Genomic DNA, 19017 nt, shown 5'->3' with positions numbered 1-19017 from the left:
GATTCATGTTCCAGGTGATGAATATAGGTGGTCTCCAGAGGGAACACTAGAAAACGTGAATAAGAAAGGACATTCGTAGCTCAATAAAATCGTTTGGATTGAATTAACAAATATCTTATTCTGAGTGGAGAGCACCGACTGCAGGAGTGAGAGTGTTTGGCTGTTCTGGGAAACGGACCGGGTGGCATAGTGGTTAACGCATCGGCACGGTATGACGGACATCCCGGGTTCGAGTCCCGGTCCAGTCAAGCCACTTTCTCACTCATTGTAAATTGTTTAATTCGCACCTACAGAGGATTGTGGTGTGTAAAATAAATCGGTTGTACCTCCTTTCGTTAATACATACCAAATATCTTGTTTACTTATTGAAAGCAATTTTAAGTGTATCGCAAATTTGCTCAGTACTTTCACAGTAAAAGTGACATATTTTTGTCATCTTTTTGCACAAAACTTGAGTCTGTAAGCATAAAAAACTTTAGCAGAGGCCGTATGTTATGAGGAATAAACTTTAAAAAAAATCACGATAGTGTTTGAATTTAACACTGGCTTTTACCTGCTCTTACTTGGTGATAAATTCATACTTTTCTTTTCGAGCAAGACTTTCAAAATCAAGGGGTTGCAGTTCAAAACATCATGAAAGACAAAGCTCTTTAATTTAATCACTAAAATTAACTTTTTCCTTCCCCCTTCTACATTCTTAATCATTCACAATTTTATCCAGTGAGAGTACGATGCTCCAGAAAAGGGATAATTCCACTATTCATCCATGTATTTATTTGTAAAGACTTTCAGATTCATTGGCCTTTTTTCATTAACTCTGTTCTGACACCACTACCGGGAAAAGTCGTATCTGGCTATCCTTTAAGATCATGACTGGTTGAATCGAATAGGGGATAAGCAAGATTTCTGCGAACTTGCACGACATAAGTCTTCATAGAAGTCTTTTGCAAAAAAGTTTTTCACAGAAATAAGACCTTTAGAAAAGAGGATTCTAGTGCAAGGAATTACGCTTTCAGGTTAACAAGTTTCTGACCTCATTATTGTCTACTGTGCACAGAAAATAATGCAATATAAAATTTCAACAAGTGAGGTGAGCTGTCCGGATCTGCTGAGGAAGATACTATAGAACAACGGAAACAGCACAGAACGTAGTTTAAAATAAATAAATAAATAAATAAATAAATAAATAACGTTTATAAATTATTAAAAACAAGTGTCAATTCGTTCTAACTAGCTTAGACATCCTTTAGTGTGCTATAGATGACCTTTCTATAATAATTAGTCTTAAAATTGAAAAAAATCAGTTGACACTTTCAGAGAAGGGAGTACATAGATTTGCTGTTTTGTTGTCTCGTTATTAAGCTACGGTAAACACACAATTTCACAAAACTCTAGCATGGAAAACAGAAGACAAAGAAAAAGGTGAAAAATATTGTAACGAGAAAATAAACGTCAGCAAATGTTAACATTTTAAAGAGAGAAAATATTTAAAGGCACTGAGAGTTTTTGAAAAGTTGTCAATGAGAGTATGTAAAAATTGTTACAGATCCTTGATCAGTATTGGAGTATTTTCTAGTTCTGACTAGGAACGCTTCAAACACAACTGTTTCTTCGAACTAGATTTTCATTAGTGAACTTTGAATTTATCCTTTGAATTTAAAGACCCCTCCCTCTATAATATGTTTAGGAAGACATGAAAAAAGTTTGTTCTTTGAAGTCTCTGAAGTCCGCTTTCTCATCCTAGATCTAGTTTTGGTCACAAAATATATATAAAATCTAGTGCGTACCTATTTACTCAGAACTGTTACAACTTATGTTCCTACGAACCTATTAATATTATTATTTCAACAACTTATCTTCTTAAACGTGTAGTTCTTCTAAGCTTCCCGATTTCGCCCAATCACTTTGTGAATATTGCACATAAGAGTGACATGAAGTGCCCATCCTAGATTATTACGTATTATGATATTCAATATAGCTACTGCCGAACTCCGCATTAAGTATCATTCTAAATTCATTTGTTTATTCGTTTCCCTTAGCTTTAATTACACTTTTTCTGGTGTAATAAAACGCTGAAAATAAATCCAAAAATGGAATGCGTCTTATATGTCGATATAGGAAAACTGGGTTATTTCAATTCCACTACGTTTCCTCAATTCTGTGTTGTGTTCATTGTAGTGTCCAATAGTATTTTAGTTACTTACAATTCAGCGACTCAGTCAATGCACTTTACTCACAATTTTCATAGTTTCAGTGTGTATGCTTTCTTGTGGACGCGCATATACTACAGACATTCCTAGACGCACTTGTGGTTTTACATTTAGTTACGTATTGGTAACTCTACATAAATTATATTCTATGCTAAAATATTACTTTATATTAAAAAAAAAATATATAACATGCAATGAAAATATTTTTTCGTCAAAATCGAATACATAAAATGAAGTGCGGTCACGGTAGGTTTTGCTAAAACTCTGCTTCCGAAAGTTCTTCTGTTTTCTTCCTTGAGCGACCAACTTTGACATTAAATAGTTACATGAGTATTTATCCTACTTCTTACTTTCTTTTAGGATTTTTATTTTTAATTTATTTACTTCTACATTATTATAGTAAATTCTGTTAACCGATCGCCACAAGACCGGGCCCTCGTCGGATAACGAGGAAGTCGGTTAGAACGGAAATCACCCTTTCCTAGATTCTAAATTCTATAACATCTCTATAATGGTTAAAAAAAAAAGTTTAGTGTTATAATTAAAAAGAAAAAACTTAGCGTTATAATTAAAAGAAAAACGTTTCAAAATTAAAAGTTCAGACCACAAACTGCTCCCAAGACACTAAATTGAAAATACTGCGCATATCTGATAAAGCACACAAGATTATTACACAAACCACACACTTATTTACATGTGTGTGTATTGTTTGAAGATCTGAAAAAAATACGATTGAGTCTACAATATTTAATGAGGTACGGTACTATGTTTTACAAACACGTTTACTAAACAAAAGAAACCACATTTGTGCTTAGAAACAAAAATTTACTTTAAGAAGTCTGTGATTTTCTTTTGTTATGTTTTGTTCAATTGATTTCTTATACTACATAAAGACAAGCGGACCGCACGAGAAACGCGATGCAACTGTAAAACAAAATCAAGATTTAAAAAACTTGTAACAATTAGTTTGTCCATTCCCTACCCCAACTCTCCGGGCAGTGTGATCACCGAGGGAAGTCATTCCTTATACGTGACGGGCTAACATGGCCATAGATGCCGAAAGCCCAAAAATCTAATCCTAATTTTCACATGCCAATCAAAGTATATATACACTTTCGTGAATTGACAAAATGTCATCCTCTCTGAGGTTTTCAATGTCAGCGTACACAAAAAACCAATCCAGCATATTCAATAGTAATCTTCTATAGGTGTCTTTAATGTTCTTACTGGCGTATTCTAGACTAAAACTTCGAAATGTAATGGGAATAACGCATCCTCTGTGCTACAAGTTGACAAAAATACCGGAATAATCAGACAGTTCTTTTCCTATTTACATTTCTATATCAGGATGGCAAAACATGACACGCACAACTGTGCAGCAAGCAAATTTTAACCTTATGAATTATATTTAAAAACTTTCAGTTCACTGGTGAAAACGAAATATACACTGCTAAATAAGGGATTTTTGATTAAGCCATTATCAACTTTTTCCAGTATATAGATCTTAATGTGATTAACTACCGGGGCGACAAATCAGAAAATAGCCAAAACCGGATAAATCATGTTTTGCTATCCTCGTATAGGTATCTTGTTTCAGTGAGACTAGCAGACACCAAATTTGCGAGCTTGGAAATTCCGAATTCTTCCAACAAACTGTACAGTCTGTTACTTCTAACCGAATAGCAGGAACCACTCACGTCCACGAACAGTCGGTGAGCTGTGCCACTATATTCTCTCTTTTCTCTAATATTTATTTCATATAGAATATATTGTCCAATGTCGATTTTCTATATCGGCGAATTCTCATTATTTTAATAACTGTTTAAGAATATGAACTGATACATGTCTATAATAATTTGTAAACGTACTCTACTATTTATTGCGTCTAATATTTAATGTAATGTTCAGTGTTCCCTGATATCTTTCTCAGCACATAGTACAACTCATTGGTAATATTCTTACTTCTCAGAATTTCCTTCTGCACTATATTCTTAGTATGATCATGTCAATTCTTTGCACTACAATCATCCTCTTTGGAAATTGTTGCTCTGAAAAACTCATGTAGAATATTTTTTATGAAGACTTGTGTAATTTTGTGCTAGTTTGTAGAAATTTTTCACATTTATAACACACACACTGTGAAGTTGCTGTTATAATCTTAAATCTATATTAAACGTTAATCATACATTAAATATAGATGATTGCACATTGCTTGAACTTGCTGTAGTACTATTCAAAACATATAAATAGTTAAATCATATAGTTAAATATTAAGAAATAGCACTGCAACTGTTTGTAACGTTTCTTCTTCTTGTGTCTTACGGATTGACAAGAATTCTTTCACAATTGTTGTATTGTCAGGTTTCTTTTTAGTTTATTAAATTATTGGCTGTAACTAAATATTGACAATTTTGATTTTTGATCCTAAACCATATTCTATATCTGAGAGGTGTATCTATATTCTGAGAGGAGCTTACAAAATGACTTATAAGAATATCAGGTTGAGTCTTTGGAAGTCAATATTGAGAATACACTTATTGTGATCTGAAAATATTATGAAGCTACATAAGCGTCATTTTGTTGGATGACTGCCATTTTTTCAGGAACACCATAATCCCGTCGCTATACTAACTTAACATCATACAGGGAGTTCTGGAAAGACCGAAACACAGTATATTCGGATGATGCCAGGTCCGGGCTATACGATAGATGCATTAAAACCTCCCCACAAGTTCTATCAATTTCTAAAAAGTCGTTAAAGATGTATGAGTCTGCGTTACCAGTATGGTATACAGCACTCTTCCTGTTGACCAATTCCGGTCATTTCTTTCTTTCGTTTAATTGCTAGGTACACTCGCGGAAACTGTCGACAGTACAGGTCCGAGTCTATCGTTCTGCCTAGCAATTGCTGCTCGTGATGTATGATGCCCTTTCAATCTCACCAAACGCACAGCATGATTTTCCAGGACCTCGATGTGAGCTTTATCACAGAATGTGGACAGTCTCCTCTCCTCGCCCACGATCTTTAACGCACATTATTGCCGCAGGTTATCCACTTTCATCATTTATGATTAACCGCTTCAAAAATGGCTTGAGTTCGTTTCGTTTCGGTAGAGATTCGCAGGTAACAATTCGATCGATTAAATGGTATCGAGAGAGATCATGTGATACCTATACGTTGAGGTTCTTTTTGTAACCAGCTTTCTCAAGTAGTTTATCACTATTTGGTGATGGATGTTTACGTGAATGGAAATGCTATGACTGTTTACATGTAAGTCTCCCTCGACTTTTACTAGAATGCCATCTTTTTCTGTGATTGGTCACCCACTGTGAGGAGAGTATTGGACATCGAAATTTCCAGAATTAAAGTGACTAAGCCATCTTTTGTCCGATGCATTTGGAAACGCATCTTGTCCACATTTTGCATAAATTTCTTCATGGGCCCGCGTAACATTTGCATCTTTATCAAAATGAACTTGTAAGATGTAACACAACTTTGCAGAAAGTTCATTAGCTTCACGGCGCAGTATCTTCCGTATGGCTCTAAAGACTCAAACACTTTTTCTGCATCTATTACCTTCAACTATCAGCTGTCAACATGACGTTTGGCCTAACCAGATGTGACTCATATCCTGAGACCTGGGACACTAACGCCATCTCGTGCGCAAAAGGCTCAATACTTTTTCAGACGACCTGATAATAACGGAAAACCTAGTAAGCTTCCAAAGTAAGTAATTATTAGCGCATGGATATGGTAAGCATTAAAAGTTCAGAAAAAAAAAAAAAATGGGACACGCGGAAATACGTAGGAACAAACCATGGTTCGACCAGGAATGCATTAAACTAGTAGAGAAGAGAAAACAGGCAAAATTACGCTGGTTACAAAATCCAAATGAAATTACACAAAATTTCTCAGATATCAGGCGGCAAACTTCCAAAACTTTTAGAACAAAGAAACACGATTTTTTGAAAGCTAAAATTAAGGAACTTGAAGATAATAGTACAAATAAAAATATTCGGGACATGTATAAGGGGATCAGCGAATTTAAGAAAGGCTATCAACCTCGTGCTTATATATTAAAGAAAGCTGAAGGAACAGTTCTCACTGATACGGATAGCATCTTAAATAGATGGAAAGATTTCTTTGACGAATTGCTTAACATGCAGCCAAAAACTAATGTGCGTGGAGAAAAGAAGATACACCGCAGAACCGTATATTCCAGAATCCAACCAAATAGAAGTAGAAACCGCTATAAAGAAATTAAAGAAACACAAATCTCCGGGTGTAGATGAAATACCGGCTGAGTTAATTTTAGCTGGAGGCGAACAACTGTGGAACAAGATACACAAACTCATTCTCCTTATCTGGAACAAGGAAGAATTGCCAGAAGAGTGGAAAGAATCAATCACTGTTCCAATTCACAAGAAAGGCGACAAAACTGACTGCAATAATTATCGAGGCATTTCTCTTCTGCCAACATCCTATAAAATCCTTTCAAATATTCTATTAGCAAGATTGACTTCATACGCAGATGAAATTATTGGAGATTATCAGTGCGGATTTAGACGAAATCGATCAACTACAGACCAAATGTTTACCATTCGCCGAATACTCGAAAAAAATTTGCTCTTGTAATATGGTACCTGAGTTTAGCAATGTTCATTGTTAACTTTCAGAGAAATTGGTTTAATTGAAACTGTCAGGAATGTATTATAGTAGATGAATTAATTCTGGTGATATTAACAAAAGAAATTCCTTCATGGGCAGTGAAGAGTTTCGAGGTTTGATAGGGAAGGATTTCCTCCCTAGAGTTCATGATCCCCTTCCCCCCAGATCTGATACATTTTCCTCACTTACAAGCTACTTATTTGCATACCCTTCTTTCGTTTCTTTCCAGTGTCTTGCTTTCTCTTCGGGAAATATTGGCCTAATTCAAATTTGAACGCATTTTCAACATGGCTGATAAAATTAAAATACCTTACACACACAATATCGGAAAATCATAAGCTCACTCAGTTTGAGATTTACTAGCTCTCTCCTGCTGAGTTAGTATGGTTGGATGATTGAAAATTCTTCTTGACTCATTGGCAAATTAAAAAAAAAAAAAAAAAAAAAATCTGTGGCTTTCCAGGTAAGTGGCAACCCTGAATAATAAAAGAAACAAAAACACTACACACATATTTGAATAATAAACCACATTCGAAGACTTAAATTACCTGGAAAATTTTGTCATAGAGGTCCGGTAAGCGAAGTAGCCTGGGTTGCTGCCACCTTACGTGCTGGTCTATGAGATTTCTAGCCGCTACTTGACTTCTATTCACAAACACTACAAACTCATCACACCAGTTTTTCACTATCACTTCTGGCTGTTCCACCCAATTCAACGCTACGGCTGCATTGAATTTTTGCCAGTCCATTCCCTCCGTCACCAATTCCAGGTAATACACCAACCGCACAAATTCACTCTGTTCTGTCCGTATTTCCGGAAGTTCTTCCTTGTATAAATGATGCCTAAGGAGCGCAGCGATCCTCAAGAACGGAAGACAAAGCTGCTGGATTTCCATTTCAATCTCCCGTTTACTCTGGTATTGGATTCGTTTCTCGGCATCCGCATCACCGTAATCGCCATCCTCTAGATATAACTGACTATGTTCCAACAGTTCGATTACCGTTCCTAATGCGCCTTCGAGCGTCGATACGTTCTTCACTTGGTGGCTTTGTTCTCTCCAGAAGGCGCGCTTTTCTTCTGTCATCTTGCAGCTCAACTGAGAAAGTACTTGAATGTAGAGTAGGTTGTAGAGGACTTTTATGACACAAGTGAAGTAAGCTGGAAAAAGATTTACAAACGTAATTAATTTTAAAAATTTCACTCATATTGAATACACAATCAACTAATGAAAATATAAAGAATCTATCCAAATATAGTCATATTCGCACATAATAAACGTATTAACATATTTGAACATAAACGTAACTACAGTATTAGAATCGTATAAATCAGCCTTTCTCAACTATGGTATGAGACAAAAAACTGCATATGACAAACTATTGTGGAGAATCTTAAAGAGGTATCAATTATACATTAAGTTAAAGATTATACAAAATAATCTAATAACTTTTATAGAGGTATATAAAATGTATAATTATAAAACATTCTTGGTAACCTTTAATTATTTAAAAAAATGTATTTTCGTCTCTTAATACCAGTGTGAAATTAAGGAATAATAATATGCACTTTATAAAAATGTAAGTGTAACAGTATTAACAAAGCTATTTAAAAAAAACTTACAAAAGAAACACTAGTAGAATGTTCCGTAGAACATTCTGACTAATCAAAGCGGTTCCCCATTGAAAAACGTTTGAGAAACGCTGGATAAATGTTCCGAAAATAGTGGAAGGAAAACATTATCTTAGCTCATGGTTATGCTGTAAGACATGGTCTACAATGTGAAAAATCAGGCGATGTAACTTAAGAGGAAAAATAATTAGTAATAGATGCTATAGGGTACATTTTATATTAACTATATAAAAATTTATATATATAAACTAAGATACCTTAGTATCAGCAACTATTCCTTTTCTTTCATTTTCATCTATATTTCAACCCCTTCCTGAACACGAGCATATTTTCTGCTAACTGGAAAATACTAATTTGATATCCTGTACTGTTTTCCTGTCCTGCCCCAGGTACTTCCGAAAGCACTTTAAGGCTGTTATTGTGTCAATGCACAGTAGTTTTATCAGATAATTTTCTTCTTGTTGATTAACTTGGATTCTTTTCACTAAAAAATCACTTTGAATGATTCTTTGTCGCTTGTAATTGATTCAATATTTGTCTCTTTTAATTAGGTACAAATTCCTTCTTGATCTAATGGAACTTTCTCAATTTTCTTAGTATACAGAAATCTATATCAGCTTAAACTGTTAAAAAATATAGTGTTTTTCGGAATCTTGGGTCTTTTCCCTTTTACAGGATAAGAAAATAGAACAAGATACCAAATTAGTGTTTTCCAGCTAGCAAAAAACTAGCTCGTTTTCAAGATCCCATAGAGGGCTGAAATGCAAAGGAAAATGAACTCATAAAGAAAAGAATTATAGGGTATTAAAGTAAGTGTTTTTTAAGAGAAAATCTATCTTTTAGTATTTTTCGTTCTTTTAGCAACTTAGAAGTACAAGATGTAATAAGGAAAATGTCTGACACACATAAAAATAAAACTGATATACCTGTATATGTGTCCAGTGATATAATTTCAAGAACTCTATTGTTTCTTTCATCTGTTATGATGTATGACATGTCTTTCTGCTTCGGATAAACTAGGTAAAGAGAAGTCTTACTAGACAGTGATTACACTTTGTTTTCTTGTTAAGATTTTATAATTGTTGTGCATTTCATATTGACTTGTTAGATATACAAGTTCTTGAAATGATATTACTGGATAAATATACTGGCATAATAGAAAAACAAAAACAGAAGCTTCTAACCGGAAGCATAAGCATAGAAGTAAGGAAAAAGGCTGATAAAGGCATATTATGTGGAGTATGGCTTTGGATGAATATAAGATATGGACAGAAGCTTCTGGAATGTGGTATTATACAAGAATGTTGGAAAATTAGATGGACGAGAATATACGAAATGGTAGGAGCAAAATAGGTGCACAATAAATAAACAAATAAATAATTAAAGTTTTGGAATGCACTTTAATGCAAGAAAAAAGGACACACAAGGAGATGTGATAGGTTTGTGTTTAATCTACATTAAAAACTTGAGCAGAGAAAGACTGAAGACTATTCCAACCAAAATTATTAGCAAAATTTAATAACATTTACACAACATAAAGTAAGCATACTTTTTAGTATAGAAAATAACTGTTTAGCCCGAGTTTTCGGTTCGCTGTACACCATAGATTACAACCATCCTTAATTAAATGCTCTAATTAGTCACGTTTAACAAATGCATTATTTTTTCAATTAACATGCGGTTACACAAATATTAGTGCTCGACAGCCAGGAACGTAGGCAGAAATCTATCTCGGGAGGGGTCCAAATTCAACATGAGGATAAATTATATTAACATTTATAAAAATCACACATAAAATTATACTACATTTAGAGAGAAGTTGGGATTTCGGGGAGGTTTGGACCTCTCAGAACCCACCCCTTGGCTACGCCTCTATTTACAACATTTATCCTAATAATAAATAAGATACGTTCATGATCAGTATCATCACCGTTCATTTTAAGAATAAATAAATAAATAAAATAAATTTTAAAAAATGAAAATAAACTGAAACAATACTGTTCTTAAGTTGCAATTAAATCGTAACAATAATTTTAAACCAGAAAACAAGTCTACACGCTAGTGATTGTGCAGGTATCTACATCGATTAGAATTACTATTTATTATTAAGTGTTAGTGTGACGCACTCCCTCCCCTAATAATCATCCGTTCTCTGGATTTTGTTTTGCTAATAATTTTTGGAATTAACTGTCCAATTTAAATATAGTTTTTCTTTATCGTCGACGTATTTATTTTTAATTCAGAGCTTTTAACGAAAGAGCATAATTGTACTTACTTTGTTCCAGAGTAAGTGGCATTAGCAAGATAAACTGAGTGAGAAGAGCTGAAGGGTCTCTGAGTAACAAAGGAACTTCTCGTTCATAGGGCGTCAAAGCCATGGCTCCGCCTGCTCCTTTCACACCTGCCAAACTCTGCCACAACTGCCACGCAGGCCAATGGGCTAACATCCTCGCATGCATTGCTAACACATGCAGCAGGGGGACTGAAACGAAAGAGGAATTTTTACAAATAGTAACATGTTGTAATACAGAATTTGCATCCTACCGAATAGTGAAATACATGTAAACAGAACTCCATTATCAGTTTGCAAAATTGTACAAGGAATCATTTAATGTATCGTACAGTCCCCGAAAACCATCAACTAGTACAATTTATCGAGAATTATTGAGCTGGTTAAAACGTTAAGCAATGCACAGTAATACCTTCTGAATTAGTGATGTGTTATTTTCTTTTCACTACGTATTTCATTTCTCATTCACCTTGCTACAAACGTCATCAGGTCACTGAATTCAAAATAATTACCTGAGTGCTTATAACTAAATTCTGTATGTCTCTTCTATAATATTATCATTATAACTAAAGACATCTACTATTCATTTCAGCAACTGTTCATAAAGGAAGGAATCAAAATCAAAAAGCCAGTGATGTGCCGTAGACTACAATTTTTACGTCTACAATGTTTCTACTGCAATCAATATGTAGTTTACGCCATACTTTTTCCATGTAGATTATGTAGAATATAATTCATGTTATTTTCTCGTACACTTAAAAAAAAAAAAAAAAAAAAATCTTAAGTAAGGCAATTTGGGAATTAGTTTGCACAGATTTGAAAATTTTACGGTGAAATTTAGTACTTCACTATGGAAAACAAATAAGCTTACCAAACGTTCAGTAAGTCACAGTTACAAAACAAGAATTGTAGTGCTCGCCTGCCTTCGCTCCTTCAGAGTAAAACACTACCCGGAATGTTACGAAATTCTCAATCTGCATGGATCTCGGAAAATGCACCAGAATTCGATACAACAGTGGTCTCGGGTTCCATTCCCGTCAGGGACACTGGGTCGAACTGGGATGTCATCTCTCATATAAGTGACGGCTATAGATGCCGACAGCCCAGAAATCTAACTCCTAATCCGATACAACAGTGAAATAAATAATATTAATCAGAAATTGTAAATTATATTTCCGAAACACTTAATAGTTCTTGCAGGTGATGTAATGCGAAGAAAAACTTATTACTGGAAGACTGTTCTAATTTTATTATTTCAAAGAAATGTCCTTTGTACTGGTCTTTTCAAAACTAATAGAAGATTTACTATTATAACTAAGAATCAAATATTATTACATATTCCCAATATCACTTTCTACAAGTATCAACAATCACATGACAGTTTACTACGAACTGATATTTATTTCCAATACGTTGGAAAATAAAAAGTAACGCTCCTTTTATAGTAGCATATTGCAGGGTTCAAACATTTAGTAGACCTAACACTATAAACATCGTCATATTATTTACGTATTACGCCTATTTATTTGGAGTTATACGCATATTAACACGTTCCATAGAAAAATTACGAGTCTGTTTCACTTCCCTTTTAAAGAGAAATTATTTCTAATCTCACTTTCTAACCTTAAACCATGGTTTTCCTCTTTTTCACCTATAAAGACTTTCATTTTGTTGAAAAACTTTCAATTCGAATATCAGATTGATTATGTATTGTCTACCTAGATTACATAGTATACACGTTGTTTACGTGTAAGTGTAGATTATCGATTTTTACGTATAGATGCACACCACTGGCGAAAACGGAAGAATTACCTATCAAACAAACTTCTTCAGTTATTATAAATAGTCAGTGTTGGCAAACGCAGTAACTGAAATTAGCACTATTTAGTAGTACAAATTAATCAGGTTTCTTTCTTCGCATTTTATTAGATCACAGTATCCAAAATTAAATCTGGACAAACGCAAGCTTGATAAACAATGGAATTACATTATATACAGAAATAAATTTTCTTTCTTGCTTCTATATCGCTCTTAATTAGATAGCGTAAGTCCGAAGAAATCTCGAATTTTCTTACTACTCAATAGTACTAATTTCAGTTCCTACATTTGGTAATACTGACTATTTGTATTTGCAAATGGTGGACAACTGAAGCTGATTTGATAATTCTTCCATTCTCCTGATATATTTTGATTCCTTCCTTCATTAATAGGTAGTTGCTGGAGTTCATATTATATATATAGACAGATACAGAATATCTATGTAATTGTAAGTAGTCAACTGATTATCTTGAATAAAACAACCTTATAAAAAGTTGATCTAATGGCATAAAAAGAGACTTCAAATGTCTTATGAAACATTATACTGATTGATACACTTACCAATACATGATCGCTTTGGCGTGAGTGCGGCCGCATTTTCTGATTGAGGCATGCAGAGGGATCCTCCACGTTGCACTATTTCTACTTCTAGGTTAGTGCGTGCAATTGAGCAGACGAACAGGAAAATGCTCTGTGGACTACGTATCGAGCTCTTCTGTTTGTATTTGAAGATAGTGATATTCGTCATATCTTCCATGGATTTTCTCATGGCTTCCACAAGGTTCGATGAGGTCTACAAAACAAAATAGACATGGGTTAGTATATTATAATAATAAACTCCCTAGTACTGTAAGTCCAGGAATGAATATGGCAGGCCAGATGGGAACACCTTCACCTGAGTAATGTATGATCACTACACAACCTTCAGATCAACTCCTGGATCAAAATTTGCTATCTGTTAGTTTATGTAGTATGCTAATTGCGTCACAATGCTATGTCGATATATTCAACTAAGAATCGAAGATGGAATCACATGAACCACACACCATAAAACATATATGGATTCCTATTAGACACCATCCAGCTATATGTGTGAATATAAGAGTATATAGCTATTTATGTGTACGAGGAACTTATGTACAAGTAGCAAACAGCAATTATCAATGAATAACCATACCGCCCATCTACCTTAAACTAACTATTACCTAGCACAGAGGTTCTGATGGACGTAAACTCTGAACTACACCGGACTTTGAACTCTGTACAGTTGGCGGATAAAAAACATTGCACTATTTTCCCTTCAAGAGACCTGAATTAAAAGAATGCATCATATGTTCCAGCGTGTAAATTGGTAACATATTTATTTGTATACATTAGTTGTGAGAATAAAACTGGTTTTTCGCTTTTTAGAAAAGCCAAAACAGTTTTCTAAACAAACAAACAAACAAACAAAATATCAAAACGAGTTAGGTTTTCTATCAAAAATCGGTCTCATTTTAGAACTGGTTTTATTTTTTTAACTGAAACCGGTTTTGGTTTTAAATCCGGTTCGGTTTTCTACAATCTTTTTGCTTCTTCGTTAATTTGAAAGTGAGTACTACAAGGACAAAATACGGCTTCGTCGAAAATCACACTGGTTTCAGCTAAACCCGAAACTGTTCGAGAAAACTACCGAATTTGGTGATGAGCAGAACCGGTTTTTCTAAGAAACCGAAGTCGGTTTCGATAAAAACAGAACAAACAATGGAAGCACATCACAATGACCTTATTTGGACCCTTTGTGGGAACTCATATCTCAACATAGTAACGCATCTCCCCACTCGCAAAGTAATCCAGCATGCTTTACTCGGTATATGTCTTATACCCTGGCCTACTTAGTCTATGGAGCTAAATCTATCCAACATGTTTGGCGAGGCATAGTATGACAGCATCTGACCGCCAACTGAGCTCAGGCAACGACTATCGCTTAGCTACTCCAAGATCTACACCGAGTGTGGGATATCACACCACAGACATTCGACAACTGTACATAGCCGTTTTGAACATTTGCTGCAGGTATTTACATGTCCTATTAAGGTGAGCAGTGTATTTTTTGAACATCCTGCACAACATGTTCGGGATGGGTCATGGACGCGATGTTGAGATCACTCCTATTAACATTACCATTTTTGTGAATCAATTTGAAGCAGATCCATGAATTACTACTAGGTGTTCTTAATTCATTTCCACTGGTGTATATGCACAATACATTCAGAATTCATTAGCATAAATTACGATTGTTTTGATATGATTGATCCACTACCAACTATAAACTATTTAGAAATAATAAACATACAACATTGTCAAGAAATTTAATGTTGTATGTGTCCTGGTCTGTTTTTATTGGAATCTTCCATCCACTGTTTGACTTGTGGACTTTTTTGAGCAGAGTTGGTTATACATATTGTTAATTTTCAATTGACATGAAAAAGAATCAGTTATATTCATTGTTAATTAACAAAACTAAATGTCTCAATACAAGAAATATACTTGCAAAAGCGAAGTTTCAAAACATGCTATCTCTTGTGTTTATTGTGGTAAGACTTCTTGATTTCACCAGTACAGATTTTTCAGGCATTTTCTACCAACTGTCAACTAACTTTCTGATGAAATGAAGACTGAGTGACTTTCTCCATAAAGTATTCTCACGATAAGTGGAAAAAAGGAAAATATACATACAGCAATGTGTTACTATTATGTATTTTAAACTTACTTTACTTATGATTTCATACGAAGATTAGTATCAATTACTCTGTCTGTATTAAGGAAAGATTTTCTTGTATGTGTATAGTAAATTTATGTTATGGTATACACTCCTTATATCCTTCCCTAGCCAGCTCGGCTCGGAAAAGTGGACAGGCCAAAAAAGTGGACGAAATACAATTAAAACAAGAAAAGTTCTGTTGATTGAAATATATTGGATCTTGGATCAGGGGCCACAAAATTTTTGAACAGCTCCTAAATCGAGTTTTCGAATTTTCTACGGAATAAACACATCATACTGAGTTAAGTGACAGCTTGAGTTTGGCTACACTGTATGTAGTTCTTCAGATATAAGGTGTACAAGAAATTTTTTTGATTGAAATATATTGGATCTTTTGATCCAAAAAAGAACGTATCCAGGACACACTTAAGTTATATTTAATTTTTTGATAACACATCAAACATTATTATTTGTCTTTACTTACAGTATTTAAAGGATTTTCCGTAAGAAGATTGGCCAATTCAGCAACAATAGTAGCCGTACTACTTGGCCTCGATCTAGCTACCACAGCACATTCTCCTAGTTGAGGTGACAATGGAAGAACGGAATTCGCTAACTGACGGCATAGCGGACACCAGTATTCTCCCCTGCAAAAAAAATAGTTCGTTGGTCCCTCAGACATCTTTCGAAAAGACTACATTGCAAGAAATACAATTAATCGTTTTTAGTAAATTGTTTAGAATGAACAGTATTACGAATTATGGTTTGGAATCACACCACCTTCATTTAAGACATCCATTTTCAAAGTCTGAATTAGTCATCCTAATTGACAGAGATATAATGTAAGCAAACTGAGAATAAAAAATGTGTGTCCCATTTTAAATTTTCATCCCTGCTCACAGAATAAATGATCTTAAAGATTTTCAATATCACATATTTTTATTATTTTGACGTAATTAAAACATATAGCCTTAGTCGGAATTGCTCAAATATCGTATTCTCACTAAATGTATATATGAATGCAAAATACATTTAACTAAGGCAGTCTGCTTGGAAAAATGAAGTGGAAAATCAATTTGACAATTCCAGGTAAATAAAATCATGAATAAATGAGTAAGGGTCCATACCTGTCTACAGCCAGATTTTGTTGCCTCTGTTGGCTCCTTAGTGAATGTAAATACGATTTAAGACAATCTAGATGTAGATGATGGCCGCACGTCTGTACGTGGATGCCACCTTCCCATCCTAAATTTACCGATAACAGCCACGAAGCCTAAAAAGATACAATTAATTAGTTACTGTTTATGTAATAACCAACTTCAAACGGATTACTGAAATGTTTACCTTAGAAGATTATAAATGTTCGAAGTAATTTTTTGTCCTTCACTTTATAGTAGCAAAACATCCATGTTGTAAAGTATTGTCAAGACACTGGTTCAGAAGTAAAACCATATCAAAGATTTAAGCCACTGAAGCAAATTTTCATTGAAATGCTTAACAATGCAACAAAGGTCTATAGTTTAGAAACCAAAATGGAGTACAAAAAGTCTTGTCTTGCTTGGAAATCGAACTCAGGTGTCTAGCTTTCCGTGATGGTGCGATAACGACTACGCTACACAATGTGTCAGACTGATAGCATAATAACATTAGCACACCGAAACGTATGCCGAAGACTAGGTTGATTTCCACTCTATCTACTATTACGTTCAGATTATGCAAGTTTTCTTACGTGAACTCTGACTATTACGATAAAAGGTAATACACAAGTATAGTTAGTTTAAATCAGTATTTATAAATCATCATAAAGGAGACATGTACATACGTTTTCAAACTGTCTATCCAGTTCCTCTATCCGTCGATCGAACTCACTCGCCATACTGTCATCCCTACGTAGATTCTGCTTCTCATCGTCATTAGTTGGAAGAACAGGACTTTCGGACGATCTCCTTTTATGACCCAGCACGCTCGAAGCCTGTGTGGATTATTAGTTTAAACATGCATTACATCATATTGTAACAATAATACAACTAACCACTGAAATAAATGTTCCAAGCTCTGCGTTTAATATATTTTCTCAATTCAAATTTATCTTGCATACTAACTACAGTACTCCTATAAACACAACAAGGCTGTGAAGAGTACCAAATACACTGACTAGAAATTGTGAAATTTATGCTAAGCAACAATGAATATCAAATGTAACAAATGCTAAGAGCATAAAATATATATCCCTTTCTTTGATCAAATCTACATACAAATAGGTTGACTAAAGTGAAGAGTGTAAAGATATTTTATCAGAGAGGTTTACATTGTATGCCGTTTTTAGATAGAATAGTTTTGATTTTAAAAATATATGAACATAATTATTCGAATTCCGATTTTCAACACGAAGTACTCACTTCACCGCTATATCAGTGGAAATAAAAGATAAAATGACAAATTCAAATATAAAATATTCTTTGTTTTGGTGCTTTCTTGAGTATGCTCGCCCAGAGAGAATGACCCATTTACTCCATCCTTGATATGGCACCGTATGAAAGTCACTTTAGAGAGCAACGGAATAGAATTACAATTCCCCAAAATGACAGAAATCTGGTATCAATAACACGTATTTCTACTGTCATTTTATTTTTATTTCACCTCTTCCCGCAATGTATATATATACTGAAACAATATCTAATTCAATAAGAAATATTCCACACAAACTTACTTAAGAATACTATAATACTGCCCACAGCAATTTCTTACACGTCATTCTAGCGCATGAAATTACTAATTAAAAGTAACGGAAAAAGAGAGAGAAAAATGTGTATCTGAAAGAAAGAAAGAAAAAAAATAATTAAACGTACCTGCAGAAGAACCACCAATCCCATGGGTTTTTCTTCTGTACTGGGAGTTGTTTGGTTACATATAACGCAGTCGTATTCTTTCTTACTTGCTATCATGCTTTCATCGTCATTCTGATCCAAACCACTTTTACCCTCTTCGTCTGAAACAGAAATATAATAGAACAGTCATTCCAATATATATATATTTTGAATTCGTTACGACCTGAAGATGTGTATTTATTGGTTTATCTTTGGTGTCTATTTCTGAGTGTGCTATATATTTACGAGGGGGAGTCCGAAAATATGTTTTCCCCAGGTAAGCGAACAACAACGGGGAAAACAAGACAGCAGTTGCACGCGCAACACACCCAGACACAAGTAGGTACCGTTCGCCCGCGATCCTGCAGATGGAAACAGAAATCCATAACCACCTGGTGTTCTGTTGTTGGATGACCATGCGAGACCACACTTAGCGACGGCAACGCAAAACCATATTGCAACTCTTGGGTGAGAGTGCCTTGCCCATCTACCATACAGTCCTGATCTCGCACCCAGTGGCTTCCATCTGTTTCCGATTTTGAAGACGACTCTCGGCGGCAGGCGCTTTGGAAGCAATGCTGGAGTTTCAGAAGCTGTTCGACACTTCTTCCGTATGCAGAACCCTAAATTTATCCTCGAAGGGTTTTCGGAGTCGTTTCCCTTCTGTCAACATCCCATAAAATCCTTTCAAATATTCTATTAGCAAGATTGACCCCATACGCAGATTAAATTTTTGGAGATTAGCAGTGCTGATTTAGATGAAATCGATCAACTATCGACCAAATATTTG

The 19017-nt window shown here is 34.6% G+C and overlaps 1 protein-coding gene across 5 annotated transcripts in view; it reads right to left on the bottom strand.

The window, feature by feature from the left end:
* The window catches only part of Ubr3 (Ubr3 ubiquitin ligase), a 175633-nt gene that overhangs the window by 9688 nt on the left and 146928 nt on the right, over nt 1-19017 (bottom strand). For all 5 annotated transcript variants that reach the window (XM_081741424.1, XM_081741427.1, XM_081741428.1 and 2 more), the window contains 7 exons: nt 18210-18349; nt 17183-17332; nt 16488-16633; nt 15845-16007; nt 13179-13410; nt 10785-10991; nt 7428-8038 (listed from right to left, as the gene is read on the bottom strand). In XM_081741424.1, the coding sequence (XP_081597550.1) occupies nt 7428-8038; nt 10785-10991; nt 13179-13410; nt 15845-16007; nt 16488-16633; nt 17183-17332; nt 18210-18349 (1649 nt within the window). The remainder of the gene's footprint in view (nt 1-7427; nt 8039-10784; nt 10992-13178; nt 13411-15844; nt 16008-16487; nt 16634-17182; nt 17333-18209; nt 18350-19017) is intronic.

The sequence above is a fragment of the Thermobia domestica genome, chromosome 15, assembly GCF_964235325.1.
Source record: "Thermobia domestica chromosome 15, izTheDome1.hap1.1, whole genome shotgun sequence".
In the NCBI taxonomy this organism is placed as follows: domain Eukaryota; kingdom Metazoa; phylum Arthropoda; class Insecta; order Zygentoma; family Lepismatidae; genus Thermobia; species Thermobia domestica.
The sequence above is the reverse complement of the archived record's forward strand: the minus strand, read 5'-3'. Positions and strand labels throughout refer to the sequence as shown.